The sequence below is a fragment of the Argiope bruennichi genome, chromosome 2, assembly GCF_947563725.1.
Source record: "Argiope bruennichi chromosome 2, qqArgBrue1.1, whole genome shotgun sequence".
Taxonomy (NCBI): domain Eukaryota; kingdom Metazoa; phylum Arthropoda; class Arachnida; order Araneae; family Araneidae; genus Argiope; species Argiope bruennichi.
The window spans coordinates 28,950,894-28,975,221 of NC_079152.1; the positions used below are offsets into that span (position 1 = coordinate 28,950,894).

The 24,328-nt window shown below is 29.2% G+C and overlaps 1 protein-coding gene across 1 annotated transcript; it reads left to right on the top strand.

Moving 5' to 3' along the window:
- The first annotated feature begins 1,033 nt into the window (after positions 1–1,033).
- On the top strand, positions 1,034–23,977 carry LOC129961900 (uncharacterized). Its single transcript, XM_056075528.1, has 9 exons — positions 1,034–1,103; positions 2,858–2,930; positions 3,450–3,631; positions 6,693–6,872; positions 9,974–10,103; positions 14,938–15,019; positions 18,880–19,042; positions 21,195–21,345; positions 23,116–23,977. Exons 1-9 carry the CDS (start codon positions 1,065–1,067, stop codon positions 23,304–23,306), a joined length of 1,191 nt encoding a protein of 396 aa, XP_055931503.1. The 5' UTR covers positions 1,034–1,064; the 3' UTR covers positions 23,307–23,977.
- The last annotated feature ends 351 nt before the right edge of the window (positions 23,978–24,328 follow it).

Sequence of the window (24,328 nt, forward strand, 5' to 3'; positions counted from 1 at the left end):
AAAAAAAATGGGTCAGTAAATAAATAAAATGGATAAAAAGATTCAGAAACAACAAAATAATCATTAAAAATTTTCAAAAAGAATTATTGTTATTTTGTTCTGCATTATCAAGAATTCTGCGATCCGAATCAGTTCCAGTTCTTTTTCATATGTTAAACATAAAAATAATTTTCAACCACGTCTCCCGAAATCTGTTTTCTGAATCGACTGTTCACTTCTTTTTTGATTTTTGCATAATAATTATTTTTTTAATATAATTTATTGTTAATGTAATAATTTAATAGTAAGCTTTATATTTCTGATTTCTTTTAGATACATTTTTCCCCAGTCAACTCATATGTTAAATTGCGATGCCCCTCTGAATAGAATGAACTTTCGGAAATGGAATTCTAATGTACTTCTGATTTCCGCTGTGTATCTTTGGAACAACAGAATAGAAATTGCTGGAATTTTGCACCGCGATGTTTCGATTTCTTTTGATTATACTAGAATTTTATAAGTTTCTATTCAATAATTTTTAACAAATGAGTTAATAATTAATCAAAAATTATAAAATATTAGATGAAATTTGAAAAAAATACACACCTTTTATTCGTATTATATAAAAATTTATCGCAATGCAAGAATCATAGTAATCTATATGTTATATCTAAAGATACGTTTAAAATCATCAATTAAAAAAAGCATTGTTGATATTCGAAAAACCCGAATAAGTTAGAATTTTCAAATGGAAACGATCCCTAACAAAGATGAAAGCTGCATGTAGATTTTAAGACCAGTTTTCATGGAAGACTGAAAATCTTTGTGAAAAATATATGGCTAATACCAAAGAAATTTCGATAGATTTTTGGCGAACCATACAAGTATCATTATCTTTTTTAGTTTATGAAATACAAAATTGATATTTTAAAAATCATTTCTAAATAAGAAATGATTATAAAAATAAAAAGATAATTGTAAATAAAGGCTAATAAATTAACAGATATGTTGATAAAAATTTAAATAAGTATTCTGAATAACTGATTTGCAATTTTTTACAGATCTTTTGATACAATACAAACAAAATGAAATGGGTATTCATATCAACAGTCTTTTTCATAACGGTAAGTAAAAGCATTTTGCATTTTAAAATTGCTTTTGTAATTGTCATAAATGGTTATGATATGTGACTGTATTCAGGATGAATTTTTTGGAAAAACGTTCTAAAATAGTTGCAGTTTTGAATTTTTGTATTAAAAAAAAGATTGGAAAACTCTCCATGAAATCAAAATACACCAGTTAAGAGCAAAAATCTAAAATTAATTTTTAGCAAAAAAAGTGTTATAAAACAAATATCTTTTAATTTAGAGGTTCGTCAAATTATTTGCTTAAAATTTTCGAATAGCTTAAGAAATATTCCTATGTCTAAATTAAGAAGTAAGCTGTATTTCTATCCACTTTTTAAATATTGGAATTCGACTCATAAATAAATAAAATGTTCCTTTTTTCACATCGTGAAGCATCAAAACAAGTATAGAATATTTTTAAATGAATATATTACTTATTCTCTAGTTCAGGAATTGCATAATGTATTGAGAAATTATTATACCAAATCTGAACAAAAAATATGCATTAGATTTTAATTTATGTGGTTTTTCATCAGAAAATCCTACCAAAGATTCGAATTTGAGAAAATAGCATTTAAAGAAGTAAAATGACTTTAAAACATATGTAAATGGAAATATAAAAATCAGTATAACTTTCCAAAAAAATGAGTAGGAAAAAAATCAAAGGCTTCAGTGCAAAAACTGTATAAATATTAGAATATTTTTTTAATTCATATTTTCGCAAAAAAGTGACTTTTTTACATATTTACCTATCTTAGCTCACAATAGCCATGAACTGCTTAAGAGATTCTTCTTAAATTACGTCAGTTAAATTTTAACTGTCATAAAGTTTCACAGAAAAAAATCACTGGCATTTAAATTTTGTATGTGATTGACAAGGGTGTTAATTTTTCTACAATATTTACGATCTAGAAGAAAATGTTATTGAAATTTCACTATTTTATATGTTTCCTATTTATCAATAAAAGCCTTCTTATGATACAAATGGCTTAAATTTTAATCGAATCAATTCATCTCTCCTTCTAATTATTTTAACAAGTGAACTTGATGTCAGCAGTATTTTAAAAAAGAAATTTATATGCAATTCAGAATATTCATTTAAAAATATATTTTGTTTTGTTTTGTTTACAGTGGCAGCTTATCAATTCAAAATCTGAAAAATTATGCAAAAGATATTATTAAGAAGTTCCTTTTAATTTCTGTTATTCGATTCTTTGAAATACCAAACCTTACAATTAATTCTTTATCAATTGATAATTTCAGTTCATAGTATTTTTTAACATATAAAGCCTTCAGATGCGTTATTAAGTGTAAGTATTAGCGCAAATCCACTGATCTGAGCATCTATTCAAAATTCCTTTTTTTTATCTGAAAAATAATCATCTTTGTTTAACTAATAGATATGATTAGAAAATATTTGAATAGATCATTATAAGTGATCAGCGTTTTTTTTAAAGGGATATCAAACTGAAATTATTTTAAAATTATTTTAATAATTATGGGTCTAGAAATTGAATGAGAAATAATTTTGATTTTATAATGTATAGTATCTACAAATCTTTTAAATGAAAACTCTTTAGCTGTTAATGGAGTAATTAATCGTTATTGGCATCTAGATAAATAAATAACATTACCACTGCACAAAAATCAAACATAATATCGTTTCACTACAATAAAGATTTTTAATTTTAATATTTTTTTCCCATTTTTACGGATAAATCACAAATCTTTTATTATTATTATTATTTCAGATATTATTACCTTCTTCGATCTTCAGCGATGATTTGACCCTCATATCTTCTAATGGAAATCGCAAAATTATATGTGAGTATATTTGATTACTTATGATATGTATACATATGGGATTTATTCACATGAAAAACGTGCTATAAAACATCTAACACAAAGTTCTGCATCACAATAAAGCATAGTTTGTGCTTCCAGAAGATACCCAATATATTCCAAAGTGAGTTGGGCGCATTTGGTGCATATCCTACTTGATTCCCTCGACTCCATTCCAAAGGATAAGTTGTTTAAAACCATTTGTCGAATCATCCAACGTAAATGTGCCAACTATTCTTTTAATATTAAATGAGCTAGTAATAACAATAAACGACTAATGTTTTGCTTTATACATTTGAACTATACAGAGCAGATTAAGTATAAAATTATACATGGTTATATTAGTTCTTTGGGGGGGGTCAAAAACAATCGACGGGGGGCTGCAAGAAAACAATCATGTTGAACCTTGGAACCACTTACCATCCCTGTTTCATTTTCGCTATTTGCTGCAAAAATATGTTCTTCTTATCAATTTACAATGCTCTTGTGATTCTTCTTTAGCTGTAGAAGCAGCTTGCAGTGAACAGGCTATGATGGGACAAATCCAACTTCAAGAACCATTCTACGGATCCGTTTATGTCCGAGGATTTCCCCTCGAGTGCCAAGCGAGAGGAAATGGATCTAGAGAAGTCACCATTATCTTCAGTGTCAACAAATGCGGTACCAAGATCACCAAACTGCCCGTATGTACAATAATTAGGCCTAAAATTCCATCATAACTATTTTTAAGATAATAATTTAGGAGTAAAATATGTAAGGAGAATGAAGTGCATTTTTTCCAAAATCATTACTATTTACTTTTAACACATATAACTTTTAAAAATAATTAATGCAACAAAATTTTCGAAAATTTTCCTTTTGTTTCATTTTAAAAAAATTTCTTAAAGCAATTTGTTTGTTGTTTTTCTATGCCAATGTAAGATGAAACGAAGGTACACCAATTCTTATTTAGATTTTATTTATTGATATATAACGGAAATAATAACTTTTTATTCATCTGATTGTTTTTAAAATCTCAGTTACATAAAAATAACTTCCAAAGTTTTCCGAGACAAATTAATGAATTTTTATACGGATCTTAAATACATTCATGATTTACATTTTTTTTTTTTTTTACTTATAAAATACGAAATATTTGTCCCGTCTGTTTATAAAGTCTATTGTTCCCCATGACATTAAAAAGATATTATAAAGTATTTAATTTGTAACACTAACATGTACAAAAGCTAAAAAATTAAAATATATTAAGCTGAACTCTGAGGAAAATGCTGATAGAGGGCAAATAATCTAATTTAGTTTAGTTTAGTTATACTAATGTCCCATTTTAAAGCAACACTAATGCTGTTTCGGATAGAGAGCGCAATTTTGAACCATGGTCAGATGACGAGAACGGCACCTCTCTTTCCAGACTTTCTCATCATACCAGCGGGAAGATGTTTTGCCCCGACGGATTCAAACTATTTACATGGATGTTCTTTGATAAAATCGGGTCTCGAATTTGGAACCTTTCGGCACCGAAGTCGAGACCTTAAAAACAAGCGACAGTGGACCATTAAGCAAATAATAGAGTCAAATTATTTATTTTTAACTTACAAATATATTAGTTTTAGCAATATAATTCAATGTTTACCATTTATTGCATTCACCGAAAATTGTTTAAAAACAGATAGATATTCAGGCTAGAAAATAACCTGATTATTTCCTACTTATTTTGACATTAATTAAATTGCTATTTATTTTTTAAAAAAAGAATGATTATTCTAATGCAATGTAGAAACGAAATAATAGAATATAGGCAGTTTGTGAAGAAGCGTTTTTCGTTTTTGTAAGTTTTTCTGTAATATTTTTTTAATGTTTGAATTTTTAAACAAGATTTTTGTTGGATTTCAAATAATTCATATTCATATGATTATTTCGTCATTAAGATTCGATGATGAATTAAATAATTTTTTCTATCAATTATTAAAATTTTTAATAAAATTATTTAAGTTGAAAATTTTTCTCAGTTATAGTTATTGAGAATTTATGCTAAGCAGACTCATTTTAAAAACAAACTAAGAGAAATCATTAATTATTCTAGATTTAATTAATGTTTCCTTTTTTTAGTATAGAATTTATACTAGAAATTATTTCTTTATTTTTTAATGTGATATAACAGAATTTATGCCAGCGTCCGGACGTAGGGGTAGCTCGTCTTCCCCGTGATCTGGGGTCCCGTCCCGGTTCGGGCAGGGTTGTTCTTCATCTGTGCTCTATCTGTGAAATGCGTGAATGCCCCCCCCTCCTGTAAAAAAGGGTTGTGCAAGCGAATGTGACGCATGAGTAGCTAAGACGTTCTCTTGACCCTAAATGGCGCTACTGAAACAAGAGACGCTCTCTCGGCTTAAAATCGATGACTTCTTCAGCGGGCTTGTCTATGACAAATGCCGTAAGAAACAACAAAAGAGTTTATCTTCTTAATTGAACCAATTTGGACCTTTGATGTTTTAAAATAAAAATTCATGTTATATCGAGCAATTAATTATTGAAAATTTTTAGCTCACTAATAAAAGTGAGTTCACTTAACAATAAAATTGAATAAAAAGAAAAATAATAATTTTTTATGTGAAACACGGATATTAAAAGAAAATCTTATAAGTGTGAGGTGAGGATAGATACATTGTAAGGTAACTAGGAATTTTAGTTGTAGTTATTTTAATTTTTAAAATAATATTTAAAAATTTTCTTTCTTAATATTTATTGTATGGTTTTTTCTCCATTGTATTGCTTTCAACAAATTGGTGTTTCACGATTTTGCTTTCAAGGTCATTTTTTTAAACTTTATTACTCCTAAAAAAGGGTGTATATTTATACGTCTTTATGATCACTCAAAATTTCAGAACGCCATTGTACTAAGAAGAGACTTAAAATTTATAACAAAATCCCATCTTATAAACATGAAACAAGCTAATTTAAATAAAAGAGTATAAAAACTTGAATAAATCAAAAAAGCAAACGCTGAAGCAGATGTAATGAATTTATACAAAGGTCGACAAAGTTTTCTTTTAATAAAAATAAAATTTCATTTTGAAATAAAGCAGCAGCTTGATGAATTGAATGAATCCTATATCTGTTTTCTCGGGTCCGGGTTTCTTTTTCCCCCTATTCCTGTTTCGTGTTTTATCATTAATTTCTTACCTAAATTTTGAATGAGGATTATTTATATCACTGGTAATTATTTAGTAATTTCGCTCCCACCTTTTTTTGTCTTTTTTTTTTTCTTTTTTGCCTACAATGAGCGTTTATATGATAAAGGTTCGATTTATATACGTTGTATCCATTTCGATTTACTGGCGCTTGTTACATTTGTTAATCGAATTGAAAATAAATTTATTTAACTGACGATTCAATTTAAAATCAGACAGCAAATAATTTACAAAACATGATTTAAAATGGCATCATTAAAGCGTTAAAAAAATCAAAATCTTGTAAAACCACAACTTTTTTTTTTTTTTTTGTGACAGCATTATTCTCAAATAAAGATTCATCAATGGAACAATTTTTTGTTTTCTAATCATGTTGCAGCCGTTTTATTCTTATGACATTTGTATCCCATCATTTCAAGAATAAGTAGCCACACAAGTAGTCGAAATAGTTAATAAATCCTTGCATCCAATCCAAAAAAAAATTTTTCTTTTCCATAAGTTTTCTTTTCTTAAACGAAACGTTTTAGATTTCATCTTAAATCTATTATTTTTTCAACAGAACGGAAAAACTCAGTACGAAGCTGTCATCTACTTGCAATTTGACGACAAAATGCAGAAACTCAACGATGAAACTTACCTGCTGAGTTGTACCTCTCAAAATGTTGTAGTAATTAGTCCGAAAATGTCAGGAATGGGATCTCAATCCAGCATTTCACCAAAAACTTCAACCCCATCAAAGGTGAGTTTCAAGATTCAAATAACATCTCATAGTGGGTTGTTTTTATAAGGTTATTTCTGTAAATACTAGTCACTTTTGGAGATCACTTGGTTCGCTGGGATGAGGGGTTGCTAAAAATTACAATAAAAAAATTTGTGTAATTTATAACTTTTCCAGCAAAATATTTAAATTTTGGTAGACAAATTATCATATTATTTTAGAAGTTTGACTGAGTTCTATTCATTGTCTTATGTTTTTCCCTAATTTTCTGCTTATATATTTATACATAAAATTATATCATAAAAAAAAGAAACAATGCTAAAAATGGGTAGATTTTAAATTTTTTTATCATTATATAGCAAAAAATCTTGTATAATTGGAAAAATAATTTTTAAATTCTTAGATGATGTAAAAATTATTGTGATCAATCCATATTTGCGGATGATGCTGTTGAAAAACACAGAAATTTTGCTTAATTTGAAATTAATTAAAATTTCAAAGCAATGTGCACAACAAGGTGCACAATCCTATCCTCCAAGATATACACATGCTAAATTTGGTATTTGTAAGTCAAATAGCATACTGAGTGTCAACACAAGCTTACGCATACACTCATCTTTATTATTAGTGGTGATAGAGATATCAGTTGAAAAATAGATACGTCAATTATCATTTGTATTTGAAACGTTTTACTCACTAAAATCAATACTTTATAGTGAGATTTTTTGAATTTATGATTTATATACTACAAAAAAAATTTCCAAGGCATTTGAACCAATGTAGTTTGTTTTATTCTAAAAGAATTTAAAATATCATGTCGTTTATATTTCCTTATTTTTTAAAAATCATTCATAAAGTAATTTTCCATTTTCTTTTTTGCTGAGAAAAGAATGGATAAAATTTGAGAAATATATATTCATATTTTTGTTTCTTAACAAATGGAAATTCAATATGATCATCAGTCATTTTCATGTAAATCACAGCTTTCAGCCACTCCTTTCGAGTTTTGTATTAGAATCAGAAGTATGTTTATTAACTGTGATTAGAGATCAAGAACTTTTAGCCAGAAGAGAAGAATTGGTAGAATGTAAAGAATTTCAACAAATTACACATCTGTTCAATAGATTATACCGAAAATATTCCCTTTGGGAGGGATTTTATAATCCCAAAACTTCACTTATATTTTTGCTTTATAAGAATAAATAGCCTTTCAATATCTTCATAATGTCGAGACTATAATTATTCAAGGAGACTTTACATTGTGTCATAGTAATATCCTTAAAATTTAACAGGAATCTATGTATACAAGTTAAACTGTTTTAATTAATTTCTTCAAAATTAATTTAATTATTTTCACTTATTTAATTTCATTGTTTCTTAATAGTCTTTTAGTATGAATTCTTCAATCAAAGATTTCCATTTGGTAATTTTTAACTTGTTAGAGTAAGTTTTTATATTCTGAAATGATATTATATGCTAATATAAAGAAATGAATGTCGTTGTTTAACAAAACAAGTGTTCATATTGGTATAAATGATATAAATAGAGTTCTTCAGCAATAAACATTTTTCACATAATCTTCAAATTAGAAAAATGCATATTTGAGAAATAAATTTAAACTTCTGTCTTAGATAGGGTTTGACGGTTTTTCAAACCCGGCTTTAAAAAACCGGTTTTTTAAAGTAAATTTGTCACATTCGAAAACCGGTTTTTACAGTAAGAAAACCGGTTTTCCGGAATATATATATATATATATATATATATATATATATATATATATATAGTAGATGCGTGTAGATATATTTGAATTTCTGTTAAATGAACTAAAAAATTTGAACACTGCAATAAGTTTGAAATTATTATATGCTTTAAAAGAACGAATTCAAGAAAGTAGAATTAGCGACTCTTTTGCTGTAATCGCACACTTCTAGTTCAGCGAAGAAATCTAATGCACTTTCTTTAGTTTCAAAAACCAAAATTATTAAGTTATCTGGAAAGATATTGTCTAGATTATTTCCAAATTCTTATGTGGAAACCGATTCTGGTGAAGAGCAAATCGAAGAAACTACTCGTCAGAGTAATGCTTTTTAAAAAGAAGCCATGTAAAAATCAATTCATAAGTTTCTTGAAGACCCCGAAGAAAAACTTGCAAATCCAAAGACACTGAAAGCTGAATTTTCATTATTTCAGGCAACGAATAAAACAACAAAAATCTTAGATTTGTTATTTGATGCCATGAAAACTATAAAACCAAGCTCAGTAGTTAGTGAACGAGTATTTTCAATTTCAGGCAATATTGTGTCTAAAATTAGACTTAGCTTTAAAACTTAGCCACCCTCAGTCGATATTTTATGTTTTTTAAAATCCTATTTTGTTAGGAGAAATTAAAATTAGTGAAAACAATATAAATATTATTCAAAATTTTTGTTTAAGTTTTCGTTATTTTGTGTAAATAATATGTACATGTAATCTTTAATTTTATTGAATTTAATATTGATTTTTTTTTTTTTTTTTTGTTATTTTATATAACTTAGAGAAAATATCTTTCCTTATTTTATTTTTTTGACAAAAATTCGAAAACCGGCTAAAACCGGTTTTTTTGGTAATATGGAATTTGAAAACCGGTTTTTTAAAAAGTCGTGTTTTGTATAAACCCTAGTCTTAAAGGACTGAATTTTCCAAAATTCAGTCAATCATATATTTACCACTTCTGCGCCTATAACAATAAATGATACTGAAAAAGTGATTCGATTAGTTTAAATATCTAAGTTTAATCAAATATTTTAACAGTGCGTGTAGTCTCATCATTAAAAAGTGAATGTAGTCTTTATAAATCCTCCTATAGTCTAAAAGGATTTGCAGAATTCTGAATGATAAATTAGCTCTAAAACAAAGAAAAGTATAATAAATATATACTTTATAAAATCGGGACTTTCTGAATCGAGAAAGTAAAGAAATCTGAATTTTTACCTTTATCCAAATTGCAAAGTGATGTATATTTATATTCCAAATACATAAAAATAAAAATTTATGTCAAATTTCCAATTTATATACATTTTCCAAGAGGTAGTATGAATGTTCATTTCTCTTTTTAAAAAAATTAATAGAACTCTTCTTTGCAGCCTGTTAAAGAATATGACTTCGATGGGTGGTTGGACATTTTGCAAGGCAAACTCCCGTCATTGATTCCTGTCACGAAACCAATTTTTGTCGGAGAAAATCTCACGGTTCTTATTAAAATCAAGCATCCAGGTAATAATAATGTACGAATAACTTTATTCCAGTTCTAATTTTAACTTTATTTATATTCCTTATTGATTTATATGCAGAATGTAGTAGGTATGGAGAAATGAATTACACCAAAAAGTCTTATACGTACAGAACTTCTGTATACCTTATAATCCTTTATTTATATTCCTTATTGATTTATATGCAGAATGTAGTAGGTATGGAGAAATGAATTACACCAAAAAGTCTTATACGTACAGAACTTCTGTATATCTTATAATCCTTTATTTATATTCCTTATTGATTTATATGCAGAATGTAGTAGGTATGGAGAAATGAATTACACCAAAAAGTCTTATACGTACAGAACTTCTGTATATCTTATAATCCTTTATTTATATACCTTATTGATTTATATGCAGAATGTAGTAGGTATGGAGAAATGAAATACACCAAAAAGTCTTATACGTACAGAACTTACTGTATACCTTATAATCCTTTATTTATATTCCTTATTGATTTATATGCAGAATGTAGTAGGTATGGAGAAATGAATTACACCAAAAAGTCTTATACGTACAGAACTTCTGTATACCTTATAATCCTTTATTTATATTCCTTATTGATTTATATGCAGAATGTAGTAGGTATGGAGAAATGAATTACACCAAAAAGTCTTATACGTACAGAACTTACTGTATACCTTATAATCCTTTATTTATATTCCTTATTGATTTATATGCAGAATGTAGTAGGTATGGAGAAATGAATTACACCAAAAAGTCTTATACGTACAGAACTTCTGTATACCTTATAATCCTTTATTTATATTCCTTATTGATTTATATGTAGAATGTAGTAGGTATGGAGAAATGAATTACGCCAAAAAGTCTTATACGTACAGAACTTCTGTGTACCTTATAATCCTTTATTTATATTCCTTATTGATTTATATGCAGAATGTAGTAGGTATGGAGAAATGAATTACACCAAAAAGTCTTATACGTACAGAACTTCTGTGTACCTTATAATCCTTTATTTATATTCCTTATTGATTTATATGCAGAATGTAGTAGGTATGGAGAAATGAATTACGCCAAAAAGTCTTATACGTACAGAACTTCTGTGTACCTTATAATCCTTTATTTATATTCCTTATTGATTTATATGCAGAATGTAGTAGGTATGGAGAAATGAAATACACCAAAAAGTCTTATACGTACAGAACTTACTGTATACCTTATAATCCTTTATTTATATTCCTTATTGATTTATATGCAGAATGTAGTAGGTATGGAGAAATGAATTACACCAAAAAGTCTTATACGTACAGAACTTCTGTATACCTTATAATCCTTTATTTATATTCCTTATTGATTTATATGCAGAATGTAGTAGGTATGGAGAAATGAATTACGCCAAAAAGTCTTATACGTACAGAACTTCTGTGTACCTTATAATCCTTTATTTATATTCCTTATTGATTTATATGCAGAATGTAGTAGGTATGGAGAAATGAATTACACCAAAAAGTCTTATACGTACAGAACTTCTGTATACCTTATAATCCTTTATTTATATTCCTTATTGATTTATATGCAGAATGTAGTAGGTATGGAGAAATGAATTACTCCAAAAAGTCTTATACGTACAGAACTTTCTGTATACCTTATAATCCTTTATTTATATTCCTTATTGATTTATATGCAGAATGTAGTAGGTATGGAGAACACCAAAAAGTCTTATACGTACAGAACTTTATACTCCTTCTGTATATCTTGTACACAGATGGATGAACACATTGAAAATGTTTCACATGAGCCAGAACGCTGATTAATTAGTCAAAAAATAATTCTTTTATTAATAAAGGATTATTTTCTATGTATGTAAATTTTTTTATATCACAGAAACACTAATGAAATTTTATATCATTCATTTCTTATGTGTTTGTTGTAATTATTGATCCATATTCTTTCCGAAAACGCTCAATCTCAGCATTTTCTAAAAGAATTCGTTTTCCATGTCTTTCACAGTGTCCATTTGAAACCTGAATTCAGTTCATTCATTTGTCGTAACTCCAGAACTGTTGAAACTAGAAAAGTTATTTTACGGTCAATTACGCTGTATTATAGGCATTTTTAGCTGTTAGTTGCATTATACATTTCTATTTCCTCAGTGAAAATATAAAGTGCTTTTAATTGTATATAATTTGTAAGCAAAAACAGTTCTAATCGGGGTTATCAAAAATAATATTGGCATCGTTGAACGTTAATTCTTCCAAATTCAAAAATGATGTAAAAATTGTTTTTCTCAAATAGTTACTGATGTTGTAGCCGAGAAGCATCATAATAAGGACTTTAAAAAATATAAAAGAGAAACCAAAGTGAAATTTCCATTTTTGAAGCCTAAAGGAGTACACATGATCAACTTAATTTTTATTGCTACGTCGTCATGTGTTATTTATCAAATAACACGATAAAAATAATTTTTTACCGTTCTACTATTTTTAATAATTTTTCTTTTTATAGAAACAACTTCTTTACTCTGCGGTTGTACACTCATCAGACTCATCAACGTTAAAAGAAATTTTATTCACTTTAATTCAGGTTTGACCTCTTCCCACTTAAAGACATACCTGATACAAGACAAACTTTTATTTATAAATCTGCCTTTAAGTGAAAGTATTAAGCAATTTAAAATGCAAAACTCCCTTAGAAAGGCTTCAGTATCTCAAAGAGATATTATATTATTACAAGAATTAAAATACTAATAAATAGCTCAAATAAGATGTACCGTTTAATTAGAAAGTAAGTAAATATGAAGATCATAGGGTGAAAAAAGTTTTTACATTTTCAAGGAACATCCCTTGAATTGTGCCATTGAAAATGTTTTAGTTTTCCCTATAGGCAAGGCAAGGTTTCTCTTTTTAAAAAAGGAAACCACTTTCTATTTGCGTTTTTTTTTTTTTTTTTTTTTTCAGAAAAAATTTGTAGCAAATAATTTCTAACTATATGCAGAAACTCCATTATTTTTGCCTTTCTTGTCGCAAACTATAATCCGTTTTATTAATTTTGATAGCAGTGTTCAACCATATGATTTTCTACATCATATCATGAATAAGGGTCTTTTTCCTAATGGCAACACAACAAGGGATTTTTTAAGTTCGTCTTCATATTGTTGGGATTATTTTTGTATATTTTAATATACACCAGATATTTGAAAAGCTTTCAAAGACTTCATGTCTGTTTTTTTATCATTATTACCGCTTCTTTCACTTTTATTTTGCTCCGCCTCTTCTATTCAATATCTGAAAAAGAATCTACTAAAAAAGTATTCATAATAAATATTATATAAGGCGATCAGATGGGTGGATTGGAAGCAACCAGATTATCAAATATGACAGTCATATACAAACCTAGAAACAAATCGCAAAATGTAGTTACAGTTATGTTTGAAATAAGGTCTTCAAAATATAATGTTTCATTATTATAATTGGTCTTACTTCAAAAATTAATGCAACAGTATCTTTTAAGCATCATTGATTTTACTAAAAGTAATTAAAACAATGATGAACTTACAATACACCAAAATAAATTTTTAAAAACCCAGAGAAAAGGGAAAGCAACAAAAAACAGATTGCTAAATCTGGCTTTCTCAAACAGTTACTGAAGATGTAAACTTCATAGTTTTGATAATGGGTAACAGGCGTTTAGCAATAGTTAAGAAGGCTATGATTAATAGACGACATTAATAGAACTTAGACGATCTTTGGGCGCCTTTCCTCCCTTTTGTTTTATGACTGTTAAAGAAACTGATTCTCGGTAATTTAGTAAAGAATGCTACAATGAGATAGACTACATAATTTTAAATCAATTTAGAATTATATTAATTACTTGCTAACATTTTCTGAGAAATCGGATATTCATAAGAAAAAATGAATGTAAGATCGAAAAATGGTATCAGTATTCTTTATAGAGAATTCACTTTTCAATAATTGAAATAATTGCTTTATAAGTTTAGAAAATAGGTTGCTGGTAAAAAGAACAAACAGTTTTGTTTGTAATGCAGTTTCGACTAACTGATTTTTTTTATAAAATTTTTATTATTTAATTATTATTTTAACTGCATATTTATTATTAAATTATGTTTTTAATAACTCTCCCTTTCTTTTCGTTGTTGTCAATATTAACATGTTCATGGCCACGATTCAAGCTTGATGTTCCGATAACATATCTAATTAGATGAACTCTTCTTTGCTATATCTTAAGTATAGTTAGAAAAGGGCTCATATAATTATAAAGATAGTTCAGGGCAATTAGAAAGGAGGTGTGACCAGAGAGGTTATGCTTATGATAGTGAATGTGTTAAACAACTGCTTGTTTCATTTACAATATTGGAAAATTCAGTATATTTTACAAATATGATATATATATATACTCAATCCGTCGGCGTCCTGACCTAGGGGTAGCGCGTCTTTTCCCGTGATCTAGGCGGCGTGATAGGTTCGGGCATGGTTTTTATTTAACCTATGTTTATCTGTGGGGTGTGTGAAAGAGACACCCTGAAAGAGGGGTTGTGCAAGAGAGTGTGTAAGTGTCATCTTCATATGAGCTAGAAGTCAGAGTACCTTAGGGACGTTTACCCTCAGAAGCTGCTGCACAAAAACTCGGCAATCAAACTATGGCAATTACCATAAGTAAGAACAAAATCTTCTCAATACAGAATGTTTGCTTTATTTAAATAAAAGTCTTTAATTTTTATTGAATTTTTTTTTTTTATTACAAAGCTAGTTAAATAATGTGATCATGGCAAAGATTTTCAAAACAAATTATCTTTCTTTCTTTCTTTTTTTTTTTAGATGGTTTCGATGCAAAAGTCATGAACTGCATAGCAAGTGACGGAACGGACATGAACAAGCAACTCCTCATAGACTCCGATGGGTAATAGACAAACGCTTACCATTCATACGACTTAAAAATAAACCACTTTAAAATTTATTTACGATCAAGACTATTTCTAATTCCAACTTAACGTTCGCCCAAAATCATTTCGATACGCTTGCCACTCGCTTGACTGACCATGCTAAAAAGAACCGTTTCATCAAGTCAGCGGTGCGTTCGGAGAAGTGTATCTTTTGTATCATGGGCGATTCTTAGTGTGAAATAACTAAAGATATCGTGCGTCCAGCATTGTTTTGAAGACAGTTTGATTTATTTGCCCACGTCAGGAATCTTCTAAATTTAATAGTTCAAGAGGTCATTTAACCATATTCTCTCGGAGAAGCTTTGATTGGTAGTTTATTATTATGATTAATTCATAAGGCTTCCTTGGATAGTTCTTGTTTTCTATAATATTAAGAATTTTGCCGCTTCAAGCAGTGAACGTTATGAAGTCCTATTTCTAATAACAAGTTCAGCTTTAAATTTTAATAAATTTTTATCTTAATCAACGTGTTAATGATTTATTTTGTTTAGAAAGCTGTATTTTTTATTGTCATTTAGAAATATTTTACAGTTGTTTTAATGCTTTGCCAGTTAAAAAAAATTGAAAATTTCGTGTTATTTATCAGTCGAAATCCTATATTTAAAGAACGGTCTCTTGTCGTCGAAGAACTCATAAAAATCCCAGCCATTAAGTTTTCCATTCGGGACATTTTGTCAAAGCTCTTGATTTTAGTTTTCACCTAAAGTAAAAAGTTAACATACATTTAATGTATTTTATGCATTTTTAATGTATCAAAATTTAATATGTAATGTAAAATCTAATATTTTTTTCTGTACCAATATGCGTTTTCTCTAAAGAGTTCTTTGTTGTTTGCTAATGTCCAATGTCATCAAATGTCATTTGTTCCTTCATGCTGTGTGGGGTTGCTCATTGGCGGTACCATCAAGTTCCCCGCATGGCCTCTGGCTAGGTCGGGGTATTGTTTGCAATATATTTAAAGTCCGATGAAAATGCAACTTTTTTTTATTATTATTATTTTAGTGACCAGGTAATATATTTTTTAAGCCATTTGAAAAATGTTAAGCAAACCATTTAATAAACTAAGTTTCATGTGATAAATCTTAACTATGTAAACCTTTAAATTTAAAATCCAGAGAACGCATTTTTAGAAATAGTCTGTTTATCTGTTTGTGAACGTGAGAACTCATAAAAGCTTTCAGCTAAATGGATGAAATTTGTTTTGGGATTTTCACGCTAAATTCGTTGATCCTTTTTAAATTTAAATTTAAAGTATTTATACATGTCTGTCTGAGTGCAAATGAACACGATTGCTATAAAGCTAGAATAATGAAATTTGGTACATAGTTTTATCATATAAAGTGCAGATTCTTATTGAATTTTAAACAAATACATCAAAGAGTTGATCGTATCTCTGTCTGTACTATAGCATGCCTGTAACAGCAATAATCGCATAAAAACATGATTTAGATAAATGAAATTTGGTAGATGATCCTGCAATTAAAATTTTAATTGTTCCTGTCTACATCGATTGACAAAAAGAAGACATTGAAAATTTAATACTTTTTCGCTACATCATACTACGAAACCGGGCTCTGAAATGTATTAGGTTTTGAAGATACGATACTTTGAAGCTTGTCTTTACTATGTGCAGGATTTTGAAAATAAAATTCTGAATCTAGAGGTGTTCAAAATTTTCCTCAAAGTCTACAGAGTCTATACTGGGTTGAATGGGAGATGAATTTATATACTAATAAATTAATTAGCACTTGTCAAATTGTGGAAACCTTTATCCGACAGAATATTTTTTGAGATTTGATGAAGAATGACAGCAATTTTATTAAGAGGAAAGCCATAAAATTATAAATCATTGTCAAAATAATTTAATTAAGAATTTAAGGAAATTATTTAATTACAGACATTTGTATTGGAACAGCAGTTACAAAGAAGGAAAAGGAAATGTATAAATGATGACTTGCGCAAAAATTTTCATTTATGGTATTTAATACTGGATTGGGTAACCTTTATCATCAGTTATGATCTTGCATACAGTTTCATGTAGTTCAATAATGTTTTTAGTTCTTCTGCAGTTTTAAATGTGATATCATGATTGAATTATTGTTTTGATTAATTGCTTTTACTTAATTGCTTTGCTTCTGTGTAGCTAATTTGTTTAACCAGCTTCATAGATTTTAGATTGAACTATGGTCAGGGGTATTCCAATAGGGAAAAAAAATTACTTTGAAACCACATTTTATATACAATGGCATTGTGATGTCCAAATTGAACAATAATTTATCCTGGTTTGTCAAGCATTGTTAAAAGTGGACAGTATCTAGTGAGTACAAGAAAAAAAATATAAAAAGAACTCTATCTGGCCTTTTGTTCCTGATTCATGGACTCTACCTTAGACTGAGACCCTCGGGGGGGGGGCACCTCGAAATGAGGAAGAGATGCTTCCGGCATGGTGGTTGGATCTCGCCACCCTGGAGGGTACACTAATAGGTGGGGGATCTGGCTCCTCCCATCAATGACGGGACGTACTTCCTTCGGGGAGGTTTGTACCGTGGCCGGTGACGGCCCTTAGGACTCAACCACAGTTCCCACCAATTGCTGTTGCGGCGATCCGGTCATTCAGTTTTATGGTTTAAATCCGTGTGCCTTAGGGCGGGTCGGAGAGTTAGATGGTTGAGTACCTTAGACTGAGCCAATATATATCTATTTACTTTTCTGTTTGTTTATTTTTCATTTATTTATTTATTTTTTCCATTGTTTATTTATATTTTCCACTTTACTTTTTTTTATTTATATTTTTCTCTTTGCTTTTTCTTTTCTTTTTTTTTTTTTTCATTTTTTTTCTGTTTTCTAAACTTAAATTGCCTATCTTCGGTAAATTTTATTATTTACAAATTATCTTTCAATGATGATGTCGGAATATTATGTAGGTTCTTCTGCTTGTGCTATTTAGACCTCTCCACTTTTTCTTTTTATGTCTGCTCATTTTTTTTTCTTTGGCTATTTTTAGCTTCTAGTACACAAGCTTATGAAAAAAAAAATTTGAATAGCTAGTCCTTTGATAGCTATTTAAATTCTATTTTTTTTTTATTTATGAGCTTTTACCGGTGTAACGCCACTTTTGGCACACACCTAATGATCATCAGAATACAATGGCATGACATGGAGCTGAATTCTGATAAAATATAAATTCCTCATTATCTAGGAAACGATCACATGCAGAAGACAGCAATTTAGGAAATAATATTTCATTAATGTATTTGGGGGCATTTACATTCAATAAACTCCATCCACATCCTTTGCTTCCCCAGATCACAACATTAATTGATTTTTAACAATAAGTGTAATGCAATCAATATGGAAACCGTTCCCTAATCTTCTCCTTACTATTTTATGCCATCACAATTAAATAATGAGAATTTGGTCTAATCCTTCCAAATCACACAGTTCCATTATTTTGTCGTCCTGTTGACATAAGATTTTTCCCAGTTTAATCTTTTCAACCATTGTTTCGGATTTTAAACCAGCAAGAGTTCTCGCATACACTCTAATATATATAGGCCAACTCATAATTTTAACTAAACTGTGCAAAGCAATATTTTTTATAAACATTGAAAGGAACCCATTTATAAGAGGAATATAGTACCCTTTTTCTCTTTTAATTCATTATAACTTAGAAATAAAGTTTGTTTCCCATATAATTATAATGGCTAGTAAGAATTTTGGGTTGAACCGCTTATGTTCCCAATGTTTCATATTTAAAAATAAACAAATGATGAGAGGTTATCTTCAGCTTTGTTAAATGTATAATGACTATTTACAGGTGCGCATTAGATTCCACCGTGATGCCGAATCTGAGAGAGAAAAGAGGAACGAAACCATTTGCGAAGATTTTGTACTCGACACTCCAGGCCTTTAAATTTCCTCGCAGAAGAAGTTTGCACGTTCGATGCTCAATTGCTTTTTGTAATGACACTTGTCCGCAGGTGAATGCAACTACCCTTTTTTATCATTCCGATCTGTTCTGAAACAAACTAGTTCTATAGAGTAAACCTCAGATTTAAAAAAGACCATGTTAACTGTCAAAAAGGGTGGAAAGGATGTAAGCGGGATGAACATCAGTAGTAGACAGTATAACAATAAATTATATCTACATTTACTACTAAATAATTTTTTAAACTCTTGATGATCATTGACAAGTATATGGAGGAATTAAATCGTATGTATCTCAGTCGATTCTGAACTATCTGCTACAAAATTTAAGCTACAATGAGAAAGTCTGAAATAAATTTCTTGATAAAAGATTTAAAATCAGAATATCAAATTTTATGAAATGTTGCTTTATAATCAGATTACTGAGATGCTATTATTAAAAATAATCATTATGCTGGAACAGACCAAGAGAATCGCAAATTCAAATCTGATTCAAAGAAAAATCCTCCGCATATACAGGCGGCTGTTTGCTTATATATGTTGAATACATTGCATATTAGTTTATTTAATTATATTTAAATTCCATTAGTTCCATAAGTAATATAAATACTATTTTGGAACGGAACTTGTGATTTTTAACCATGGTCAAATGTCGAGAACGACATTTGAGCTCACACATTCATCTCAAAATTTTCATGCTGCTTCAGTTGGAAGGCATTTGACTTCGAAGTATTTTACGCGCACCAAATTTACAAATAACAATTTACGCGGGGAGTTCTTTTGTGGAATCAGGTTTCGTATCCAGAACTCTCCGATGCTACAATCAAGACCTTACTATCAGATCGATCACCATGACCTGGTGGTCAAGTATGGAAGTTTGGAGAAACGAGTACTAGCTCAGGATCAGTCAAGCATGACAAAAGTTTTTGCTCCGCTCTTTTCCTCCGCTATTTGCCTTCAAAATGTGACATTAATCTTTTATTAAATCAGAACGATCTCGATATTCAGGCACTCCAATATGTCAATGGTTTTTTTTAAAGTTATTACCTATGTCGAATGGCAACATTCAAGCCATCGTATGAATTTCAGATCGCTTCATTGAACGTTTTTAACAGCTGGATTGAATTCAAAGCTTCGAGTGGCTGCTAAATGGAGCTGCAAAATAATATTAAAAAGGTTCTGGGAATGAATTCAACGTGTCACCAAAAAGTTCTTTAAGTCAGAGGAAAGAAGATTTAAAAGAAGTAAAGAAATAGGTTTCAAACAGAAAGATTTCATAGATTTAACTGTCATTAAATTGGTTAAGGTTGTGATTTGCCTTCGAAAATTGCTGTTCATGTCTTTCTAAAAAATTATTTTACTAAAATAGTCTTTGTATTAAGACACAAAAAATTAACTTTTTAGTGATATCAATTTCATTTCCGTGGAATTTTCCACCTCCCTTAATTTTAATAATATTTTTTATTCAATTTAATATTCAGTTTTAAATGCTGTGATGGAATTTTAATTCATCCATCAAAACATTCAATCGCATGCTTTTGTCAATCATTAACTCCGTAGTAGAATTTCCCCTTTTATTTTCTAAAAACATATTTTTTTGGTTTGAAACAAGCTGACTCAATTGAATTCAGGTTCTTCAGTCTTATCAAATTGTGAGAAGAAATGTTTCTTTAAAAAATATATCCCATAAATTAATTTAACACTCGGAAAAGTCAATTATATGGGCGAACAAACTGGTCACCGAATATGGTTAGTATATATAAAAGTGAGTTAGTAAGAATTTTTCTCACAATGATTATGAATAACTATCAGTCAATTAATCTTAGATTCTTTCTTTCATTCAATCAATAAAACTTATATTCTTTCTTTCATTCATTCAAAAAAACTTATATTCTCTCTTTCATTCAATCAATAAAACTTATATTCTTTCTTTCATTCAATTAATAAAACTTATATTCTCTCTTTCATTCAATCAACAAAACTTATATTCTTTCTTTCATTCAATTAATAAAACTTATATTCTCTCTTTCATTCAATTAATAAAACTTATATTCTCTCTTTCATTCAATTAATAAAACTTATATTCTTTTTTTCATTCAATCAGTAAAACTTATATGCTTTCTTTCATTCATTCAAAAAAACTTATATTCTCTCTTTCATTCAATCAATAAAACATATATTCTTTCTTTCGTATTCATTTCCCAGGATAACTGCGATTCTCCATGGGGCAGGATGCAGCCCATGATGCAAGACCACTCTTTTATCGGTATACAAAATCTGGAAGTGTCAGACTCTGTTGAAGTACTCGCTCGAAAGAATGACTCTAAGACATCATCCTTCCAGGAGCACTTGACAGGTATATTACATCTTTCACGAAGCAGAACTGTTAATCTGAAAATAAGCCAGTCTTGCTTCAATGTATTAACAAAAAGTAATGTGGAAATCCGGAGTTTTATTACACTTTTAAGAATCGAAGTGCATGAATTGGAGCATTCCCTTTACTTTGATTATACCCTAAGCTCTTTTAAATGGAAGACGGAGCAAATAGAACTATTTTATTGCAAAAAGATCGATTCAGTCATGCTTCATTAAATTGATATAAACTCTCTATTTGTTTCACGTCCTAATTAGATTATACAGCACATCTGGGACATTTATTACTGTATGAATACTAGAAGATGAGCCTGTTTAAATGGGCTCTTATTCTGTCAATATTATCTCTGAACTAACTTTTTAACTGCCGAATGTTACAGTAGAGAATCTGATGCACTTTGATAGAGTTCTTAAACAATAAAAATATTTCTTCAAGTATACTTTAGACATACATATATATTAACATTAAAAATAAACAATAAGGGCCCAGAATCGTATGTAATAAAAAATACCATTACATACAAACGTTCCTCTTCTTTACCCACAATGCTTATATTTAAATAAAAACTAATCATTTAGTCGGACTGAACCAAAAAGTGATCCACTAACTGAAGAAAATGCAATGCCAAATATTGAATTTTAAAAAAATGGTGAAAGAAAATATTATCAATAATCTCTAATTAGCCTCGAAGAGAGAATATAATGAATGAGCATAAATAAAAAATAAGAAGATTTGTAGACCTCGATTCATTGATTTTTGCAACAATCCATCCTAAAATAATGAAAAAAATCCGAAGTTTGCTGTCTCGTAACTTATTTTTATTCACCTTAATTTTATTTGTACACCAATGATTAAAACATTAAAAAAATGGTGTCTCTAATGCTTAATACCAAAAAAGAAATTAGGAACTATACAACTAATCATGATGCAGATCAAAGAATATGTTTTTAACTCAGCCGAGAGTTACAGATTACAGAGAGTTACAAAGTTAGTACAGACTGCGCTGGGATTTTATTGGCATAAAAGACGTCTAAAATATTAAATTGCATCAAATTGATTTTTATCTTTTAAATTGACTGCGATTTTGATTTAATACTTTATACTTACATATAAAATGCTTTTAATTTCCCGCATGACTCAGACACCACATTGTTTACGAAGTGTTTAATGTAGCAACCTAAGTAAATTTTAAAAATCTAATGATGGTTTGCTGCTTGGAAAAACTTACTCCACTTTGATATTTCGTACTCTAATTTTTTAAGAGTTGGAAGTATTAAAATAAGAGAGCGTCGGAAAGAATATAAATGATAAGTTTCCAACAAGATATGGCTAATTTAATTACAATTCAGTTCACACAACAAGGCAACAATAATTTTTCATCCCTAATTTCTAAACTATCTTAGTAATCGAAACATTTTCAATGCAAGTAGTTTTTTTTAATGATCAGGCGACAGGTTCTCTGATTTGAATAATCCTTCTATCTTAAACTGCAAATTGCCGAGAAATAAAATTTTCAATCCGATTTCTTTTTCTTGGATGACCCACCTACGAGCTCACCGTTCCAGCAATATATTTCTTGCCCATTCAAATACGATCAAACTTAAATTATTTTGTTAACTTAATTATTTTGTTAAACTTAAATTATTTTTTACTATCTCCACAAATTAAAATGGAGAGAGCGTTATGCATTCGTTTCTTTTCTCTATAAACAACTTATACCACACAAAATTCTTCCTACATTTCTCACTTTAGGCACTGGTAGCAGTAAAGAAGAACTCTTCTGTCTTAACTCTACTCGCATCCTTATCTTGATCAGCATTCTTTTGAGTGTCCTGCTCATGTCACTGGTCATCACCATCTGCACGTGCGTTCGGGCCAAAGAGCTGAGAAGACGACTGCTGTCCCAGAGCTTTCCTTATGGGAAGGTCTCAGGTTGCTCCTGACAATGTCCGGCTACTCAGACTGCGGCTGACCTCAACTATGACACTCTCATAAAAACATTCAGGCCGCCCCCTAGATCGAAAATTCCAAGAAAAAGTCCTGCAGGTTTAAGAGTGCAAGCGAATCTGGCTGGAAACAGACGAGATTCCTGAATAGATTTCAGTTGGAAGACAATGCTGGATTATTTATTGAATTGTGTTCATTATCCTTATTCTGTGATGTAATTTATTTATTTATTAACGTAATCCTCATCTATTTTATAATTTGCTGAACTGTATTAGCTATTATTTTATAACTTTAACTATTTTTGTCATAATTTCATTAAGTGTATTCTATATTCTTCTCCAATATTCTGAGTTGTTTAGTGAATTCATTAATCTTCTCAGATGTCCTAAGCTTTTTAAACTTTATTTACTGTCTACCATCAATTCACAATTAACCTTCTTATCACGGGTTGTGCAGAATCTGAACCATTAACATTTAAGATTTCTTAACCTAGGTAGAACTAATCAATCTCTTAGTTAAATGCTGATGTTTTTATTCCTTCGGAACTTCTCATGAGTCATATTGAACCTACTCATGAGTGATGTGTGAGTTTGATATTAATGAATAAGCATTCTTATATCACTTAAAGATGTGAAAATAATATGTAAAGCACAGGCAATCGTAAGATATCCTTTAACGACAAAAGAGGGGAAATCATTATCTCCTTTTATCGCCAAAATCATCATTAAAAAAATATTTGTGAATTTCATTTATAGAATAATCAAACTAATCACAATTCCTTCTCAAGATTTTACGTTTGGTTCATAAATTCTTCTTAAAGTTTCTTGCCTTCATATTATATGCTATGACGTTGCACATATTTCATCGGGTTTTTTTATGGTTATCTTTCTTATTACTAATAATTTCATGTTTGTCTAGTCATATTAATTGTTTTGATTCTCTGCAAACAACAGTGGCGAATTTTTCTGACTAGGAAATAGCCAAAATTTGCTGAGCAGAAGGGGGACTCAGCCAGGAA

Excerpts from the sequence above, each read along its gene's own strand:
- LOC129961900 (XM_056075528.1), top strand. The coding sequence starts at position 1,065 with ATGAAATGGGTATTCATATCAACAGTCTTTTTCATAACG. Across the intron at positions 1,104-2,857 it reads CAACAGTCTTTTTCATAACG|ATATTATTACCTTCTTCGAT; the intron begins GTAAGTAAAAGC and ends TTATTATTTCAG. Across the intron at positions 15,020-18,879 it reads CTCCTCATAGACTCCGATGG|GTGCGCATTAGATTCCACCG; the intron begins GTAATAGACAAA and ends GACTATTTACAG.